This window comes from Callithrix jacchus, chromosome 1 (assembly GCF_049354715.1).
Source record: "Callithrix jacchus isolate 240 chromosome 1, calJac240_pri, whole genome shotgun sequence".
Taxonomy (NCBI): Eukaryota; Metazoa; Chordata; class Mammalia; order Primates; family Cebidae; genus Callithrix; species Callithrix jacchus.
The window spans coordinates 168,237,660-168,254,904 of NC_133502.1; the positions used below are offsets into that span (position 1 = coordinate 168,237,660).

General features: G+C 43.1%; 1 protein-coding gene across 5 annotated transcripts in view; it reads right to left on the minus strand.

Annotated features, from left to right (window-relative positions):
• Positions 1–17,245, minus strand: part of LOC128928182 (uncharacterized) — a 556,644-nt gene that overhangs the window by 296,839 nt on the left and 242,560 nt on the right. For all 5 annotated transcript variants that reach the window (XR_008472969.2, XM_078350496.1, XM_078350487.1 and 2 more), the window contains 2 exons: positions 15,005–15,192; positions 14,364–14,423 (listed from right to left, as the gene is read on the minus strand). Coding sequence is in view for 4 of the 5 variants with exons in the window: in XM_078350496.1 (XP_078206622.1) it covers positions 15,066–15,192 (127 nt within the window). In the remaining variant the exon portion in view is untranslated. The remainder of the gene's footprint in view (positions 1–14,363; positions 14,424–15,004; positions 15,193–17,245) is intronic.

Genomic DNA, 17,245 nt, shown 5'->3' on the forward strand with positions numbered 1-17,245 from the left:
TTTGACTTTTATTAACTTGTTTGAGCGTCATAGTATTCTGAGCAGGCAGATGTATTGCTTCTACCCCTGTTTTCCAGCTGAGGAAACAGGTTCAGGGAGTAAAGTGACCTGCTCAGATTGTTATTGGTAAATTCTGTTTTTCTCTGTCCAAATACAATGCACTTTTCCCTTCACCAAAGCTCTTTAAGTGAGGTTTATTAGAATCCAATTTACGGGGTTCAGGATACCCTCAGGTTTGTTGAACTTGTGTACAGATGTTTTATGAGTTCATGCAGGGGCATTGTTTTTCCTGGGTAACAAGTTCAGCATCTTTATGACTCTCAGGTGAAATGAAAACCCTAAAAGTTAAGACCACTAGGACTACTGTACTCTCTGAAGGCACAGGGTATTTACCTTGTTGTCCAGGGAGGCTAGACATTTTTGTTCATCTACGCATTATTCCAAGGAAGAAAGGTACATATTGAGTGCCATTAGGTCTCCAAGTTCATGTCTTCCCATTCCTATCCATCACCCTCCATTGGCAGCCTATGCCAAATCAACTCAGAAATCCAACCTTCTGCAGCCAGGGCTGTCTCTTCTCTGGTCACAGACAGAGGGACCCTCCCTCCCCAACACAGGCCACAGGAGTTCATGATCAGCAGCCAGACCTTGGAGCACAAGCCCACCTCCTATGCTGAACCAGGGCTAAGGGGAAGCAAGAGAAATAAGTTATTAAGTACAGGGTCTGATTCTCTCTTCAATAATCTGGGTATTTTTCACATCGATTTCAAGGGCTTTTTAAATGTTAAATTAGATATTATTTATCTTAATGACTGAGGTATTTTGGTGCCCCCTTAAATTCTGCTTCTGAAGTGAGTGCTTCACTTGCTTCTCCCTAGCTAGAGAGTTCAGAGAATGTTGCATCTTTTGAGGAGTTCAGCCCTGTCCAGACTCTTTTTGTTTGTTTTTGGATTTTTTGAGATAGGATCTCTTTCTGTCACCCAGGCTGGAGTGCAGTGAGGTGACCACGACTCGACCTCCTGGGCTGCAACCTCAACCTCGTAGGCTCAGGCAATCCTCCCACCTCAGTTCCCTGAGTAGCTGAGGCCACAGGCCCACACCAACATGCCTGGCTAATTTTTGTATATTTTGTAGAGATGGGTTTTCTCCATGTTGCTCAGACTAGTCTCAAACTCCTGGGCTCAAGTGATCCACCAGCCTCAGCTTCCCAAAGTGTTGGGATTACAGGTGTGTCCAGACTCTTACGTATACTATGCTCGCCTGCTGGTCATGCAATGTCACCCAGAGGACCTTAGTTCTCTGGCTCAACTCCCTTATTTTAAAGCACAGGGTATGGAGTAAACAAAATAACCTCTAGGGTAAGACAGACACAGGTTTGTATCTTGGCTGTCCTATGAAACCTTGAGGGAAGTCCCTTAACTTATTTGAGCCTCTGTGTTCTTATCTGTAAAACATAGACAACACTAGAATCAACTGTTATGCCAATCAAATGGTATAACTCCCAGATCATTAAAATAATCTGAGTATGTGTCTGAATGTCCCCAGTGCTCTGCTGGAATTTGGATAAGAAGGTGAGCAATGAGGATGAGTCATTTGGGGACCCAAAGCCTCCATAATGGTTCATGAGCTCTAGCTTTGAAGACGTGCAGCCCTGGGTTTAAGATCTTGGCACTCTTGCTTGCTCTGAGATCTTGGACAGCCTCTCTGAGCCTCACCATTGGTGTTTCTAGGTGAAAATAATAATGCCTGCCATTTAAAATTGTTGTGAGGATGAAACATAGTCAAGGTATCTGTGCCTAGTACATACATGTACAAGTGTTCAATAAACATCAATATTAAAATACTAAATATTATTAAAGGTGAAGAAACTGAGAGTGACATATTCAAGAACACACAGCATGTTGGCAGTGGCACTGAAACTGAAATGCAGATCCCTGGGCTGAATTCAGTGGATTCTGACCCCACTGAACTAACTTCCTCTGACTCACATAAGGTAGACCTACAGATTGGAAGTATTTGAGCAGCAAGAAAACTAGAGCCTGACACCTGCATTTGGTGGCACCAGGTGATACTGGGTAATCTTAACTCAAGACCTGGCTCTCTTGCCCCTTCTCCCATCAGAAGAGCTGTCCAACCAAGCTGACGCTGTATTTCCCAACTTAGAGTAAGGCTGCTGACCATGGCTGGTGGGGGAGGCTGGCTGTGTGGCTCTGTCTGTGTGTGCGAGTGGGCTGTGTGTCTGACCCAAAGCTAGTTATAAACTGCCTCTTACTAGGGCCTTTTACAGCAGACTCCTGCATTTCCCAGAATAATCTTGCTCATTATGATGCCGGCAGACTTTTCAAGCCAGCTCATTTTTCTTCCCTTTGTCTCAAATTCCAATACCCTGCCCTTTTCACAAGATTTCCGAGAGAGCAGTTCACAGCGCCCATTTTGTGGGGAGAGAGGGGGTGGAAATGTCCCCAGAGGGTGAGCGGTATCTCAGCCTTAGTTTAAAAAAAGAAAAAAAAGATAAAGGAAAGAGCTTTGTCTGCTAAATCTCCCCATTTTGGAATCAAATGTTGTTTAAAATTCAGGACAAATTCTCGGCTCCCTTGCTGACAAATTCCACAGAAGCACAGAGGAGAGGCGAGAGGGAGGTGAGAGCGTCAACGTGGGAGGTGCCTAAGCCATCTTCATTAAAAGGCTAACAAGTGAGTGCCTACTGTGTACCAGACCCTGTACTAGATTCTGTGGTTAACATGGCAAGCAAAACAGACTCTTTCTCTCTCCTGGGATTTAAAGTCTAGAAAAGGAGACAGACATGACCAAATAACCAAGCACATGCAGAATTATGACCAGGGCACCTGCTTCAGAAGGAGAATAGGTGCTATAGAAAAGCATATAACTGAGGTGTGACCTATGTGGGAGTCAGAGGACACTCCCCAAGGAGGTGACATTAGTTCTGAAACCTGAAGGATGATGAATAGGGGTCAAACAGGTGAGGATGGAAGAAAAGCCTTCTAGGAAAAAGCAGCAGCATGAAAAAAATCTCTGGGGCCAGAGAGGGCACCAGCATTTCAAGAGCTGGAAGGACACCAGAATTTCTGGACCCCAGAGAGCAAGGAGGAAGGTGGGCTGGGGCGTTCGGTGAGGGAACAAGCTTGATGATGCAGGCAGGGGAAGATCATGCAGGCTTACTGACACTGTAAGTCCATCGGTCTTTTTTATTTTTTATTTCTTTCATTTTTTGAGATGGAGTTTCACTCTTATTGCTCAGGCAATCTTGCGATCTTGGCTCACTGTAATCTCTGCCTCCTGGGTTAAAGGGATTCTCCTGCCTCAGCCTCCTGAGTAGCTGGGATTACCAGCATGCACCACCACACCCAACTAGTTTTGTATTTTTAGTAGAGAGGGGGTTTCTCCATGTTGATCATGCTGGTCTAGAACTCCTAACCTCAGGTGATCCACCCACCTCAGCTTCCCAAAGTGCTGAGATTACAGGCATGAGCCACTGCGCCCAGCCCATTAGTCTTTATCCTTAGAACAAGAGGTGGCCATTGAGGGGTTTCAAGCAGAGGAATGACATGCAAGGCTTATGATCTGCAAAGGCTACTCTAACCACTGAGTTGAGAATAGGCTGGATCAAAGCAGGGGAAGAAACAGGGAGCTAGACAAAATAATATGGCAGATTGGGTTCCAGGGGAGGTGGTGGGGACAACAGAGAGAAGCGACAGGTTTTAGGAAATATCCTTGATAATGTCATCAATAGAACTGCAAAAACAGACCCAAATCCTTCCTCTCCCCTCCCCATTCCCATATCTGTACTCATGGGTAGCCCCCTGTCACAATGATTCTGAGCATGGCCATGAGGTTTTCCTTGGCCAATAGGACAATAGCAGACATGACGCTAACAGAGACTTGGACAGTGTTTGCACGTTGGAACTTGCTTTTTCTTGTTGCTTTTGGGACAGTGGGATCACTGTCTGAAGAAACCCAGGCTAGCCTGCTGGAGGATGAGAGACACATGACCCAGTCAGCCTGACTCCCCAGACAACATTGCACAAATTGTCAGGCATGTGTGATGCCATCCTCGGTCATTCAGCTGCCAGCCAACTGGCCAGCCGACCAGGTATGCATAAGTAGACCCAGCAGAGCTCCTAGACCAGAAGTTCTCAGTCAACCCACAAAAAAATAAATGGATGTCATTTAAGTCATTAAATTTTGGGAATGGTTTGGCCAACTAATATATGCCTATTGTGTCCATTTTCATTCAACAGACCATAAGTTTGAGGAGTAGGACCTTTTCTGTCTTCTTGACCACCACTATATTCCAGGGCCAGACAAATACTAGCCACTTAATGAATATGTGTTGAATGTGTGAATAAATACATGAATGAATGACTATTATCCATTTGATTACCTCTGGGAAAAACTTTCTGCACCAGTCCAGGACTTTTTTCCCCTCTCCACCAGCATTTGAGAGGTACACACTTCTGGGTAGAAACCAAATTTACATTCAGTCCTTACAGATGGCTACCATGTACTAGGTTGGCACTCTCATTTGCTTGCTATGAGATCTTGAACGGCCTCTCTGTGCCTTACTATTGGTGTTTATAAGTGAATATAATAATGCCTACCATTTAAAATTGTTGTGAGGATGAAACATAGTTAAGTTACCTGTGCCTAGCATGCACACGTACAAGAGTTCAATAAACATCATATTAAAATACTAAATATTATTAAATATTACCCCAATTGGCAATCAACACAGGCCAAGTTGATGAGATAATGACTCATATGAAACATTGAGGACGGAGGGGAAAAGGCACATTCCCTACCTTGAAAGTGTTCACTGCCTGGCAGAAGAGATGAACACAGACAACAGCAGCCTCTCCTCCTTATTGTGCATTTACTATGTTCCAGGCACTTGACACAGAGTGTTTTCCTTCATCCTCACAACAACCATAGGAGGAAGATACAGTTAAAACTGTAAATTAAAGTACCCCCTTTGTATGGATGAGAAAACTGAGGCAGAGAGAAGTTAAATGGCTTGCCTAAGGGGACAGAGCCACTCAAACCTAGCCTAACCACTTTGCTGCTCTATGATATTGGTACCACAGAATTGTACAAAGAGGGTATTCATTCTGCCTGGGGTGGAAGAGCAAGAACAGCAGTGTTAGAAAGGGTTCTGCAGATGAGCTGATTCTAGAACAAAGAACGAGGATTCCCCATATGTGCAAAGCCAAGAATAGCATTCCAGACTGAAGACATAGCAGGAACAAGAGCTGGAGGCATGGAGCATGTGGTCTGCCTAGGAACACTAAGCATCAAGAATGACCATAAGGAAGAGCACATGAGGATAATGGTGAGATCAGTGCAGGTGGGGTCATAGGAGCCAATGAAGGCTTAAAGGGTGGCCATGCCACCTCCCAGGACCCTTCTGCTAGTCATCTCTGCAGAGGTAAACTCTCAGCTGCTCCTGATAGAGTAATATCACCCTAGATGGAGTTATGACCTGGATTCCTATCCCAGCTTTGATTCCTTGCTATAGGGTTTGGGGAAGTTAGATCACTTGCCTTCTCTGGGCCTCAGTTTCTGCCTCTGGAAAATGAAAACATAGGATAAGATCAAAGGAATTTCTATATATTGAGTACCTATCATACACTAAGAGGTATTTACCTCACTGATTTAGCCTGCGGATCAAACAGGTTAATGCATATAAAGTGAGTAGCCTGGTACTTGAACATAGTCAGTGCTCAAAAGCTCTAGTCATGCCTATTGCTGGTGTCATTTCCATTGATTGCTAGAGTTATCATATGGGTTATAGTCAGTATCAATGACTCTGCCTGGATTAAAATCCCAGCTCTGCCACTCACTTGCTGTGTGACATTGAGCAAGTTAATTAGCCACTCTGGGTCTCAGTTTCCTTGTCCCTAACCTGGAGTTCCTAATGGTGTCTATTTCCTGGAGTTGCTATAAGGGTAAAAATAAATGATGTATATAAAACATTTAACTGCTATAACCAGGTACCTACTATGTATCTAAAAAATGTTAGCTGCTACTAGACATCCCATTTTGCAGATAACAAAGTCAAGGCTCAGAATAGTGATAAAACTTGCTCCAGTTAACACATCTAATAAATGATAATGCTGTGACGTAAGCTGGCAAAATTCTATTTCCTTATCCTGTGCTCTTAATGGTGCTCCAGATGCCTCCGAAATGCCTTCCAGTAGCTATAATCCTGCTAAGCATTATTGCTTCTGTCTAAAGTCATTGAAAAACTCTAGAATAAAGAATGGCTTTTCCGGAAAAACTTTTAAATCCCCCGAGTGGCTGGAATTAATGTATGTTCCTGATATACAAGCATACCACATTCCAAGTTGGTTTTACGAGGGGAAGCTCTAAACTTCTATGATTCGAAGGTGGTAAATGGTAATGACAAGGTATTAAACTTTGTGGGGGAGTGACAGGCCTCAAATCCTCTCTGCAATGAGGCAAAGTGTAAATAAGTGAATACCTAAGAAAGGGTACCCGGGGAGGAGGGAGGCTTGGCCTGGGAGTAAGAGCAATGGTTCCCATCCCAGCTGTCACCAACCTACTTTGTGCCTCGAACAGAACATTTAACCCTTTCTGTACCCAGGTTTACCAATCAATACAGGGACCCATACATTATGATCCAAGCTGCAATACTACTGAAAGCAAAGAGGGGTACTATGAATTAAGGAGACACCAGGACCACAGGCGTAAACTTTGTCCCAGGAGCCCTGAGACACGGAATCCTACTTACCAGCAAAATGCTAAGGCCACGCCATTATTTGTAAGGGCCTTTTTCTACTCTGTGTTTAACGACAAGATCTGTTGCTGAGAACTGATCCTGATCAGGTATTGGAGAAGCTTAGGCATGCTAGAACCTCATGAAGAACATATGCAATTAAAGGGAGTGGGTCAGGGAGGAAGCTGGGCCACTTTTAGGGGCAGGAAACATTTATCTGTTACCTGTGATAGATTAATGAAAACAAAAGTGAGAAACACTAAGTGATAGTTCCTTGTACCTCCAAGCTACTTCATGAACTGATTATGGGGCCCACCTGCCTTTTCAATCCACCCCCCAAGCAAGTAAAACAGAACAAAAGCCGAACTGTGTCTGTACAAGAAGAGAAACTCACTGCCTTGCTCTCTCGCCATCTCATGTCCGAAGTGTCCTCACTTAGCTAATCTTATCATCTTTGATGCCCTGTACTTACCTTCCAGACATTTCTTGGCCCACTGATCTACCAGACATGACTTGAATCCTAATCCTGAGTTACCCCAATTGGCAGTCAACACAGGCCAAATTGATGAGATAATGACTCAGCTGTCTTGGCTCTTAGAATCGGGTTGCAGGGAGAATCCTGGAAAGAACTATTTCCAAACTTACCTGCCATCTGTTTGACTTGAATGTGAGATGCTTCCTGAGAAGCCAATGGCTTCTGGTGACTCTAATTATCAAGACAGTTTGGAGGCTGCTCACCTAGGAGATCTGTTCTTTGGGATATTCTCATTCACTATGGTACAAGAAGCCCCTTGTACTTGGCACTAACTTGGAAGAATGGGGAGCTCTCAACCAGAAACACTTCATCTCTTGCTATGCTTCTGCTCCACAATGTGATGGAATCATTCTTTAATATAGCTGCATTTCTACCCCACATCAGAGATGATTGAAAGCAGGGGAAAATGTTCGTATGAAAAAATGGGGGGTTTTCAGTCAAGCAAATAGAAATCTGAAGGGTGATTTGATTAGAGTAGCGGCTTGGTCTAGTGAATAGAGCAATGAATTTTGAGTCAGGGCCCCAGACTGCATAAGACATGTAAGGTATCAAACCTCTCTGAGTCTTTTGCTCCTAATCTATCTCACTAGACTTCTGGGTGGCTCAACAGGATAATGGGCACGAAGTGCTCAGAAACTCCAAAGTGCCAGTTCATATGTAAATGATGAGTATCTTTTAGGATGTGAAATGTTTTTAAGAGAGGTTGTCACTGATCAATTATTCTCTTTGCTCATACAGGACTGACAAGGCTCCTAAATTCCAGATTCTGCATACATTGACAGTTTTAGATTGCATTTATTTACAGTATAGAATAATCCTACAGCAATTCTACCTCCCTCAAAAGACGGCTGATTCCCTGGGGACTGGGGGATAGTGAAGGCTCAAACATCAATTGGGGGACCAATGCAGAAGAGGTGAAGTATGAAAGGAACAGTCAAGGTCTTTTTGATGTTCTGAGTACAGAGCTGACATTCATACCCTTGTGACATAAGCAAAAAAGAAAAAAATGATGGGGATGATGAGGAAGGAGGACATTTGGTTTTTCTTTTGCTCACTTTCCTAACTGAAACAGGAGTAATAGTTAACTCTCCTCCTGTGCTTCTTGAGGGCAAAATCTGTACCCAGTTCATCTCTTTGTAGGGTTAGTAAATACTTAATTAATAAATGATTCATTAACTAGAAACCATTAGAATCATATGAAGAATTTATGAATAATCTAGGCCCCTAAAGGCATTTCAGGTGGTGAAATGGAGGTGACTCTTGAACCCTTACAAGAGAAGCCATCCTTATTACATTCATCTCTGATCAACAGAAAGTGTATAGAGGCTGCCTTCCCTTCCCCCATTCCCCTTCTCCAGGTGCCCAGATGGGTGCTGCAGCTATCTGCATTTCGAGAACTGCAAGAAGGAAGGCAATAAATTGTCTCTCTTTGGTTACCACCTCTGGGTGGGGATGGTCTATGGCATTATTTTGAGTGGCATCAACTTGCGAGAGAAGTTATGTTCTCCCTGCAGAAGTCAGATTTATCCAGCTCTTACCATCTGCCTTTGATTAGCTCCCTCTCTCTCTTCCACCTTCAGGCTGTGTGTCTTTGGAAAAGTCACTTTGCCTCTCTAAACCTAGCAACTTCTCCAGTAAAATAGGGATCCTAATTCCCATCCTGGAAGGCTTCTGTGAGCAATGCATGAAAGGTGCCTTGCTTCATACCTGGCACATTTTAAAGGCACAATATAAAGTAGCTGTTACTATTTTCTCAATTTAGCAGCCGATGAAAAGGAGGTTAGAGGATTAGGTAAGATAATGTATGTAAAGTACTTCACATAGTGTCTGGCACCTAATGAGCACTCTGTAAGTAGTGACTATTATTAGTGGAAATAAAGACATGTATATTGCAAAAATAATAATGCAAAGAGAAATGGATGAAACAGAAGAATACAAAAAGTGCTCAGCTACATCAAAGGAGAAAGACAGCAGCTTCCAGCTAGGAAACAGGGTCAGTTTCCCCAGCTTCACTGATGATGAGAATCACTCAAGAGGCTTGTTAATACAAATTCATCAACCATAACCCACATTCTATCTCCAAGAAAGGGGTCAGGGAAGGAGCTGGGGAAGCTGCATGTTTGACAAGCACCCCAGGATTTATATCATGAAGGAAATTTAGAAAACTTCCAAATTCCCCAGAGTGAATGCTATCCAAGCTGGGACTTGGCTGCTAGGTGACAATAGTGATAGTAGTCTCCAGCTTCTTTGAGAACCAGACATTGTACATGCACTTCACATCAATCATCATAAACTTCTCCATGAGGTAAGTATCAGTAGACCCATTTGCAGATGAGGAAACTGATATTCAGGGAGTTGAAAGGCATTGCACTCTGGAAAGTTTCAGAGCCAGGATTCAAATTCATTCCTGTCTAATCGCAAAGCCCATGTGCTTTTCTTTAGGCAACACTCTTGAGACATTTATATGTGTATTGAAGAGACATTTCCATGTGGAAACAGCATGAGCAAAAGCCTGGAGGAAGAAAAGCCAATGCTAAAAGAAACAGCAATAACAGTAGTGTAATAGTAGTATGGCCAGGGCACAGAGTAAGTAAAAGGCAGTCATAAGAGAGGAAAGGTAGGTAGGGCTGTATCAGTTGTCTTCAGGTTAAGCTACTGTTACAAAGAGACTTCCAAAATGCAGGCTTATGTAAGGGAGCAGTCTGTTCCTTCCACAAAGGAGTAATCTGTAGTGAGTGTCCCAGGATTTCAGCAGGTGGGGGAAGGAGCAGCTCTGATATACATGGTCACCTAATGACTCAGGCTTCTAGATCAGCTCTACAGTCAACATGGGGCTTCTGTCCCTACCCCAAGGCAGCTGTCCCAATTGTTGCCATATCTAAGCCAGAGAAAAATAAGAACACAGAGTCCAGAGCAGGCAGGTTTGCCTTTTAGGAAATGGACTGGAATCTTCTAGAAATGAGAAAGACACTCACCTTCCTCCCATGTACCCTCCATTGACCTGAACCTAGTCATATGTCCACACCTAGCTGCAAGGGAAGCTGGGAAACATAGTGACTGCTCAGGTGGCCATGTACCCAACCAAACTTGGCAGGAAGGGTTGTTGTGTTATCAGAAGAAGAGAGGAGAATGGATACTGGGGATCCCTGTTATTGGGCCATGTAGGGTGAGAACATACCAGAAGCAAAGACTTACATAGTGTTTCGTCTATTCCAGGCACTTTCTAAATATTTTATCTGTATTAACCCAGTTAATCCTTATAAGCAATTTGAATGCCAGAAGTGAGGGCATCCTCAAAGAATAAAGTCTTTAATTGGATTACAGTAAGTATTGAGGGGTTTTGAATAAGAGGGTTGCAATTGGTAGCTCTTCATTACATTCTCTTCATCTATCAAAGGGTACATAGCAGCAGAAGCAATGAAGAGGACCTAGGCCTAAAAAGTTGTAAGCCATCCTGTGGCTCCCCCACTTTGGGGTCATCAGTCACAGATCTCTTTATCTCTTTATAAAATGATGGTGGTGGAATAGTTGCTGCCTGAGGTATTCCTCACTCCGCAATTCTGTGCCCTTGCCAGACGCCCTCTTGTGAGCCCAGAACCACAGAGGACACTAGAAAGGAGAAGAAATATAGGTAGAGAGACACAACAAATTCCCACAGGACAGCTACAGAGTAAGAAAAGTCTGTCTCAACGAGACTGGTAAATGGCATTCTCTAATCCTCTATGTTTAAAGCGTCAGTAAACGCTGCCACTAGTCTTCTGACAGGAAGCAAGCTTGGGTGTCATCCTCAATACTTTCTTCTCCTTCATTGCCACCTCAGTGTCTATTCCAACACTGCCAATTTTATCTCCTAAATATATGCTGAAGCCATCCTTTTCTTTCTAGCTTTACCACTATGGCCATAGGTGGAACCATTTTTCTTTCCCCTGGACTAGCACAATTACCTCCCACAATCTCCATCTTCCCTACTTGCTCTGAGCCAATCTCTTCTCAGCTGCAAAAGAGATCCTAGTATAAAGCAAATAGAAGCTTGCCATTTCCCTGCTTAAAACCCATCAAATGTGTCCCACAGCTCTTAACGAAAAGGCCAAAATCCTACAATGTCTTGCAAAGTGCTGCCTGATCTAGCCCCCACCTATCTCTCCAGCCTCTACCTCTCCAGCCTTATTCCATACAACTTTTTTCCTTCATCCCAGGCTCTACCCATCCTCGCCCTTTTTATTAATGGGCCATGCTCCCTTTTGCCTCATGAAGACTTCTGTAGATCTTGTTTACTCTGCCCAGAATGAGTCCCTACCCCTTTAGTGTCTCAGCACCACTGCTGCTGCTTCAAGAAAACCTTTCTCAATTTCTCCCCATCTACATCAGCCCCTCCTTATCTTAAATGCTACCAATTTATATATTTATTTGTGTGATTATATAATTACATCTGTTGCACATTAAAAATTCTAAGCTCCAAAAGTACATGAATCTAATTTACTTTATTCATCATTATCTTTCCCATGAATAGACGTTGAATGAAATAATTCATGAGTGAGTGAATATCATTCCCCATCATCTATAGAATGTAATTCTAAACTTCCTATCCTTTCCTTCAAAGCCCTGCACAGTCTGGCTCCAGATGCAGCTTCAGAAACATGAGCCTGGACATAAAAATCCTGACCCAGCTCCTCTCACTTAATTCTCACAATGACCCACTCAGGTGAATGTTGTCCCAATTTTTACAGATAAAGAAACTGAGACTTAGAGGGAAACTGAGATTCAGAGAAAGACAGTGATGTTCTCTAGGTCTTCTTCATAGCATCCAGTATGATGTCTATTTTTTTGTTGTTGTTTTTGAGACGAATCTTGCTCTGTCACCCAGGCTGGAGTGCAGTAGTATGATCTTGGCTCACTGCAGCTTCCACCTTCTGGGTTCAAGAGATTCTTCTGCCTTAGCCTCCAGAATAGCTGGGATTACAAGCACCTGCAACCATACCCTGGCTACTTTTTGTATTTTTAGTAGACATAAGGTTTCACCATGTTGGCCAAGCTGGTCTTGAACTCCTGACCTCAAGTGATCCACCTGCCTCAGCCTTCCAAGGTGCTGGAATTACAGGCATGAGCCATTGCACCCAGTCTGATGTCTATTTTTTAATAATCCTTATGTCAATTTGTTTAGATATCTTAATATTCTTAACTTCTCCAAGGTGGTCTTAGGGTAGCTGAAACTTGAGACAATGGGCATCTCCCTGCGTACAAGAGTTTCTAAGAAGTTGGAGTTCAACATAAAAGGGTCTGTGACAAAAACATGAGCTGTGGAGCTGATATCAAGAAAACGGGAAAGATAAGAATTAAATTTGACAGTAAGCAATCTATTTATGATCCTGGAAATCTCACATTTCTTAACTCTTGCATACCATCCTGGGGTGGGCAGACATTGGTTTACCTCTTTTGAGGCAAAACCTATGAGTGTAAGCCCTCTTGGGTTTTTAATATTGGACTTTTTTGACCTACAGTATATATGTACACACACACACACACACGCATACACACACGCGCGCGCATGTACACAAACACACACAATCTGAAGTTGTTCCCGTGGCAATGGTGCCCACATACTCTTGCCAGACCACATTGCTTCTTGCTAAAGATCAGGATAGTACAGTGAATGACTGAGAGTACAGCGAATTTTCCACCAAAGCTACACTTGGATAAGATCTAATGTGATCAAAGCAACATATCTAGGTTTCTAAATCTTTGGATTACACAGTAATTTAAACACAAGTTTTGTTGTGACAAAATGCAACATGATCTATCAAAGCTGGTGGGGAGGATTTTGTAAATGAAAGAGAAGAGAAATTGGTAACTCAGAAAAAGCAAAGAGAATAGAAACTGAAGCTCTTTGATTGGAGCAAGGTGAAAAACGACTTCAGGAAGCATAATTAATTGGGAAACAGCAGCATTTGTTCAGGTATCTGAAAGGTTCCTGTGTACCTTGTCATTAAAATTAACCATGCCACCTCTGGTGTCACATGTCTATCACGAGAGGTAGGCAAATGTGCACCTCTGATGTCTACATTTACCTCATTGCCCTCAACCAAAAAGAGTCAGGACAGCTCTGCAGAGGATAGCTTGTAATGAATCCGGACACAGAGAAAGCCAAGGGAAGCCTGGGACATCCTGTTATTTTCAGAACATTAGCTATCAGGGATGGTAATCAAGGAAGCCAAGACCCAAACATGAAGAAGTTGAAATGTAAAACAAAGAGCATAGTCAGATTGAAACAGCATAAAAAGCTGCAGGCCTGTATTGATGATGATGAGAGCTAACGTTTACATGCCAGATCCCATTTTAAGCACTTTACAAATATTAACTCATTTAGAATATACAACCACTTCCAAAAGTCTCCGTACTGTGAATAAACCCATTACATGTCAAAATAAGCTGGGATACACAAAAGTGAAGTAATATGTTCAAGGTTACCTAGAGGACCAGGGCCAGGATCTGAACCCAGAAAGCCTGACTCTAAACTCTTGTTTCTCAGTCACAGCCATGCTGCTGTGTAGAATATAAAATGGCAATATTAAATGCCTAAAAAGGAGTCTTAATACTCACACTAACCTCCAACATTATTCACAGAAACACTGCATATCGATCAACCCACAGTTTCTAATCACAGATAACAGAGAGTGGCAAGAAAGGACATAACTAGAGAATGACTTGCCACCTGTTATTCTTTTGATGCGATATATTGACCAATTCATGACCCTAGAGACAGATAAGGTTATAGATGGAGAAGGTAGGGCTTAAGAAGGTTGAAAGTATGCTACAAACTTGAATAAAGACTGTGTGTTAAATGAGAGGTAAGAAACACCCGGGATGAGGCTTAAAACCATGATGTCTAGCTCCTGAGTCACAATGGGGAACATACCAGAATAAGAGGGCTCTTCTTACCATCACCCTGGGTTCTGACATCAAGCCGACTTTACCTACTAACTTAGAGCTTTATGATCAGCTTTCGCGGGGAATGGGGAGAGGGACAGCATTCTACACCACTACAGAGTAGGTTTAAATCTTGGTTCCAAAACTTACCACCTTGGAAGATCTTGAGCAAGTAAATCTCTTGACCAAACTGCACCTCAATGTCCTCATCTGTAAAATGGGAATAATAACAGAATGCACTGTAAAGGGCTGCGGTGAAGATTAAATTGGATGATACAGGTAAATCACTTGGCACAGGATCTGATACTTAACAAAGACTCAGTGAACATAATGGAATAATCTACAGCCTCTTCTTTGTGGACAAGCCCAGTTGCACTAGCTACTCATGCCATGCAGAAGTTTTTGTGGGGATGGAGAAAAGACAAGTGAGGGGTCAAACTAAAAACAGATGCATTTGTTGGAGTGTCATTGGTGGGTTCATCTCCTCTTCTTCATATTCTTAGAAATATGAGGAGGTCAAGTCCACAATTCACATTTGGATTAGATCCTACAGTTTATCTATCATATCCCTATGAGGTAGGTTCATACCCATTTAACAGATGAAGAAACTGAGGTTTGGAAATGGGGAACAACACCTCCCAGGTCACACAGTAGGTAAGTATCAGATCACAGAGCCACAACCCAGATGACCTGATGCTGAGGCCAGCACCATCTCAACAGCCTTTTAAGAGCCCTGGCTTCTCTCTCCTTCCCTCCTCCCATAGCCAGAAGAGAGCAAGAACAAGTCCCACCTCAGCCATGCTAAACGCTGATTTTCTGCCTGTAGCAAGGATGAAGCAATATCCATAAAGGTCAAAGAGAGTCGCATGACACATTAGTTTTCTTTACATGGTGATGTTCTTTAACCTGACAGTTGTAGAGTTCGTAGATTGTGTTGATTTGCTGTTGTTGGAATTGCCACTCTTGTTGGAGCAGGGACCTGAAAGTTCATTTTTAAAAGCAGTTGTTAGCAAAGGATGAACACATGTATCTATATGGTGTTTGTCTCTTAAGGGTGTGTATCTCTTAGAGGGGTGTGTGTGTGTGTGTGTGTGTGTGTGTGTATGTTCCGTGACTTGTATGTGTACTTTTAAAGATGTGTGTATTTTAGTGGAGTGTATGTATGTTTGCACGTTATACTTGTGTTTATATCTGTGTTAGGTGGACCTACATTTGCATACACACATCTCTGAATATTACATGTATAATATTCCATGTGTCTGTATGTATCTGTGCATTGTGGTTACTTGTATACAAGGTGCAAGAATGCATATTGTTTCTATGAATGAGTTGTGTGCATGTGTGAGTTATATATGTGTGTCCATCTATTGCATGAGCTGGTTGTGTTTGGTGCGTTTCGTATGCCTTTGCAGTATGGGTGTGTCTCTGTTGTTGCTGGGTGCTGCATGGGGACGCATGGTGCATCTAGGAAGGGTGTGTTCTGCCTAAGTGTATACTGTGTGCCTGTGTGTACTTATGTGTGCAGTCTGCGCCCCGTAGGGTAAAATATGGAGTACCTGGATATGCTCCGTGTTTCTGGGATATGTTCTATGTTTGTGTGTGGGGTGTTTGTGCTGCATATCTGAATGTCTGTGTTGCATATATGCACATGTATGTGCCTGATGTGAATTCCTCATCAGGCCTCTCTGTCTCTGAGTGAATTATGCCCCCTCTGTCTCCCTTACTTCTCTTTCTCTGACCCCTGTTTTGGAGCCAGTGTCTGGTAGTTATTAGCTGGTCAGACATTTTTATCTCCTCAAAATATCCTATCGCTCATATCCAGCTCAGTAATCACAGGAATGGGCCTCAGAGACATCATTTATGCCACAGCCTCCACGGACGAGGAGAACTCACCTCACTTTTACCTATTAGTCACTGAAAATAAAGACTCACGAGAAAAATAGCTGCTGTCTCAGGCAGGATTAACTATTTCTGAGCCAGTTTGAGTTTTCTTCAGTGAAGCTATAAATATTGCACAGGCCAGGGCTGAAATATAAGGGGCTGGGAGCTTAGAAATACCTGGAAACCCCAGCTTCCCACAACTATGATATACAATGATTAGGCTCAACTGTTGTTTCTCACAAGGAATGCAGCTGACATTTGCTAGGAAAGGTGTGCAGGGGACGACGTGTTGTCTAACAGGACGATTCTGCACACTGTCGGCTCTTCGGCCTGCCCAGACCCACCCACCTGATGCTGATGCCCCGAGTGTCTCCAGAGCCATTTTAACTGCAGAACATCGCCACATGTTCAAATTCCCCCAGAGATGGGGAGAGCTGGACCGCCCTCTTGTGAATCACTAATCTAAACAACTATAAAAGTATGAGTTCATTGGATTAGAAGGGACTTAAATGACAGCTTTCAGGCATTATCCTCCTGGAACACTCTGCTGTGTTTAATTTATTCATTCATCTATCCATTCTTAGTCATTATTTCAACAAAAAAATATTTGCTGAGCACCTCTGTGCCAAGTACTTTTCTAACCATCTTGGATATAAACAGGGTGAGCAAGGCCCTTGTTCTCCAGGACCTTATGGTCTAGTAGGGAAGACAATCAGTAAACAAATAAACAAGAAATGATGGGGAAGGAATAAGAGTTTGATAGTCATGAAACAAGAGTATTTGCTAGTGTGAAGGGGTGGGGCTTCTTTAGCTTGAGGGAGGGCAAGGAAAGGCTTTCCCGAGAGGAAACAGGTGAGCTTAGGTCTAAATGTTACAAAGAACCAAGGTAAAAGCTGGGCACAGTGGCTCATGCCTGTAATCTCAGCACATTGGGAGGGTGACACAGGAGGATCACGTGAGGCCAGGAGTTCAAGACCAGCCTGCCCAACATGGGGAGACCTCTGTCCCCACAAAAAATAAATTAGCTGGATGTGGTGGTATATGCCTGTAGTTCTAACCACTTGGGAGGCTGAGGTGTAAGCCCAGGAGGTCAAGACTACAGTGAGCCATGATCATGCCTCTGCACTCAAGCCTGAGTGACAGAGACACAT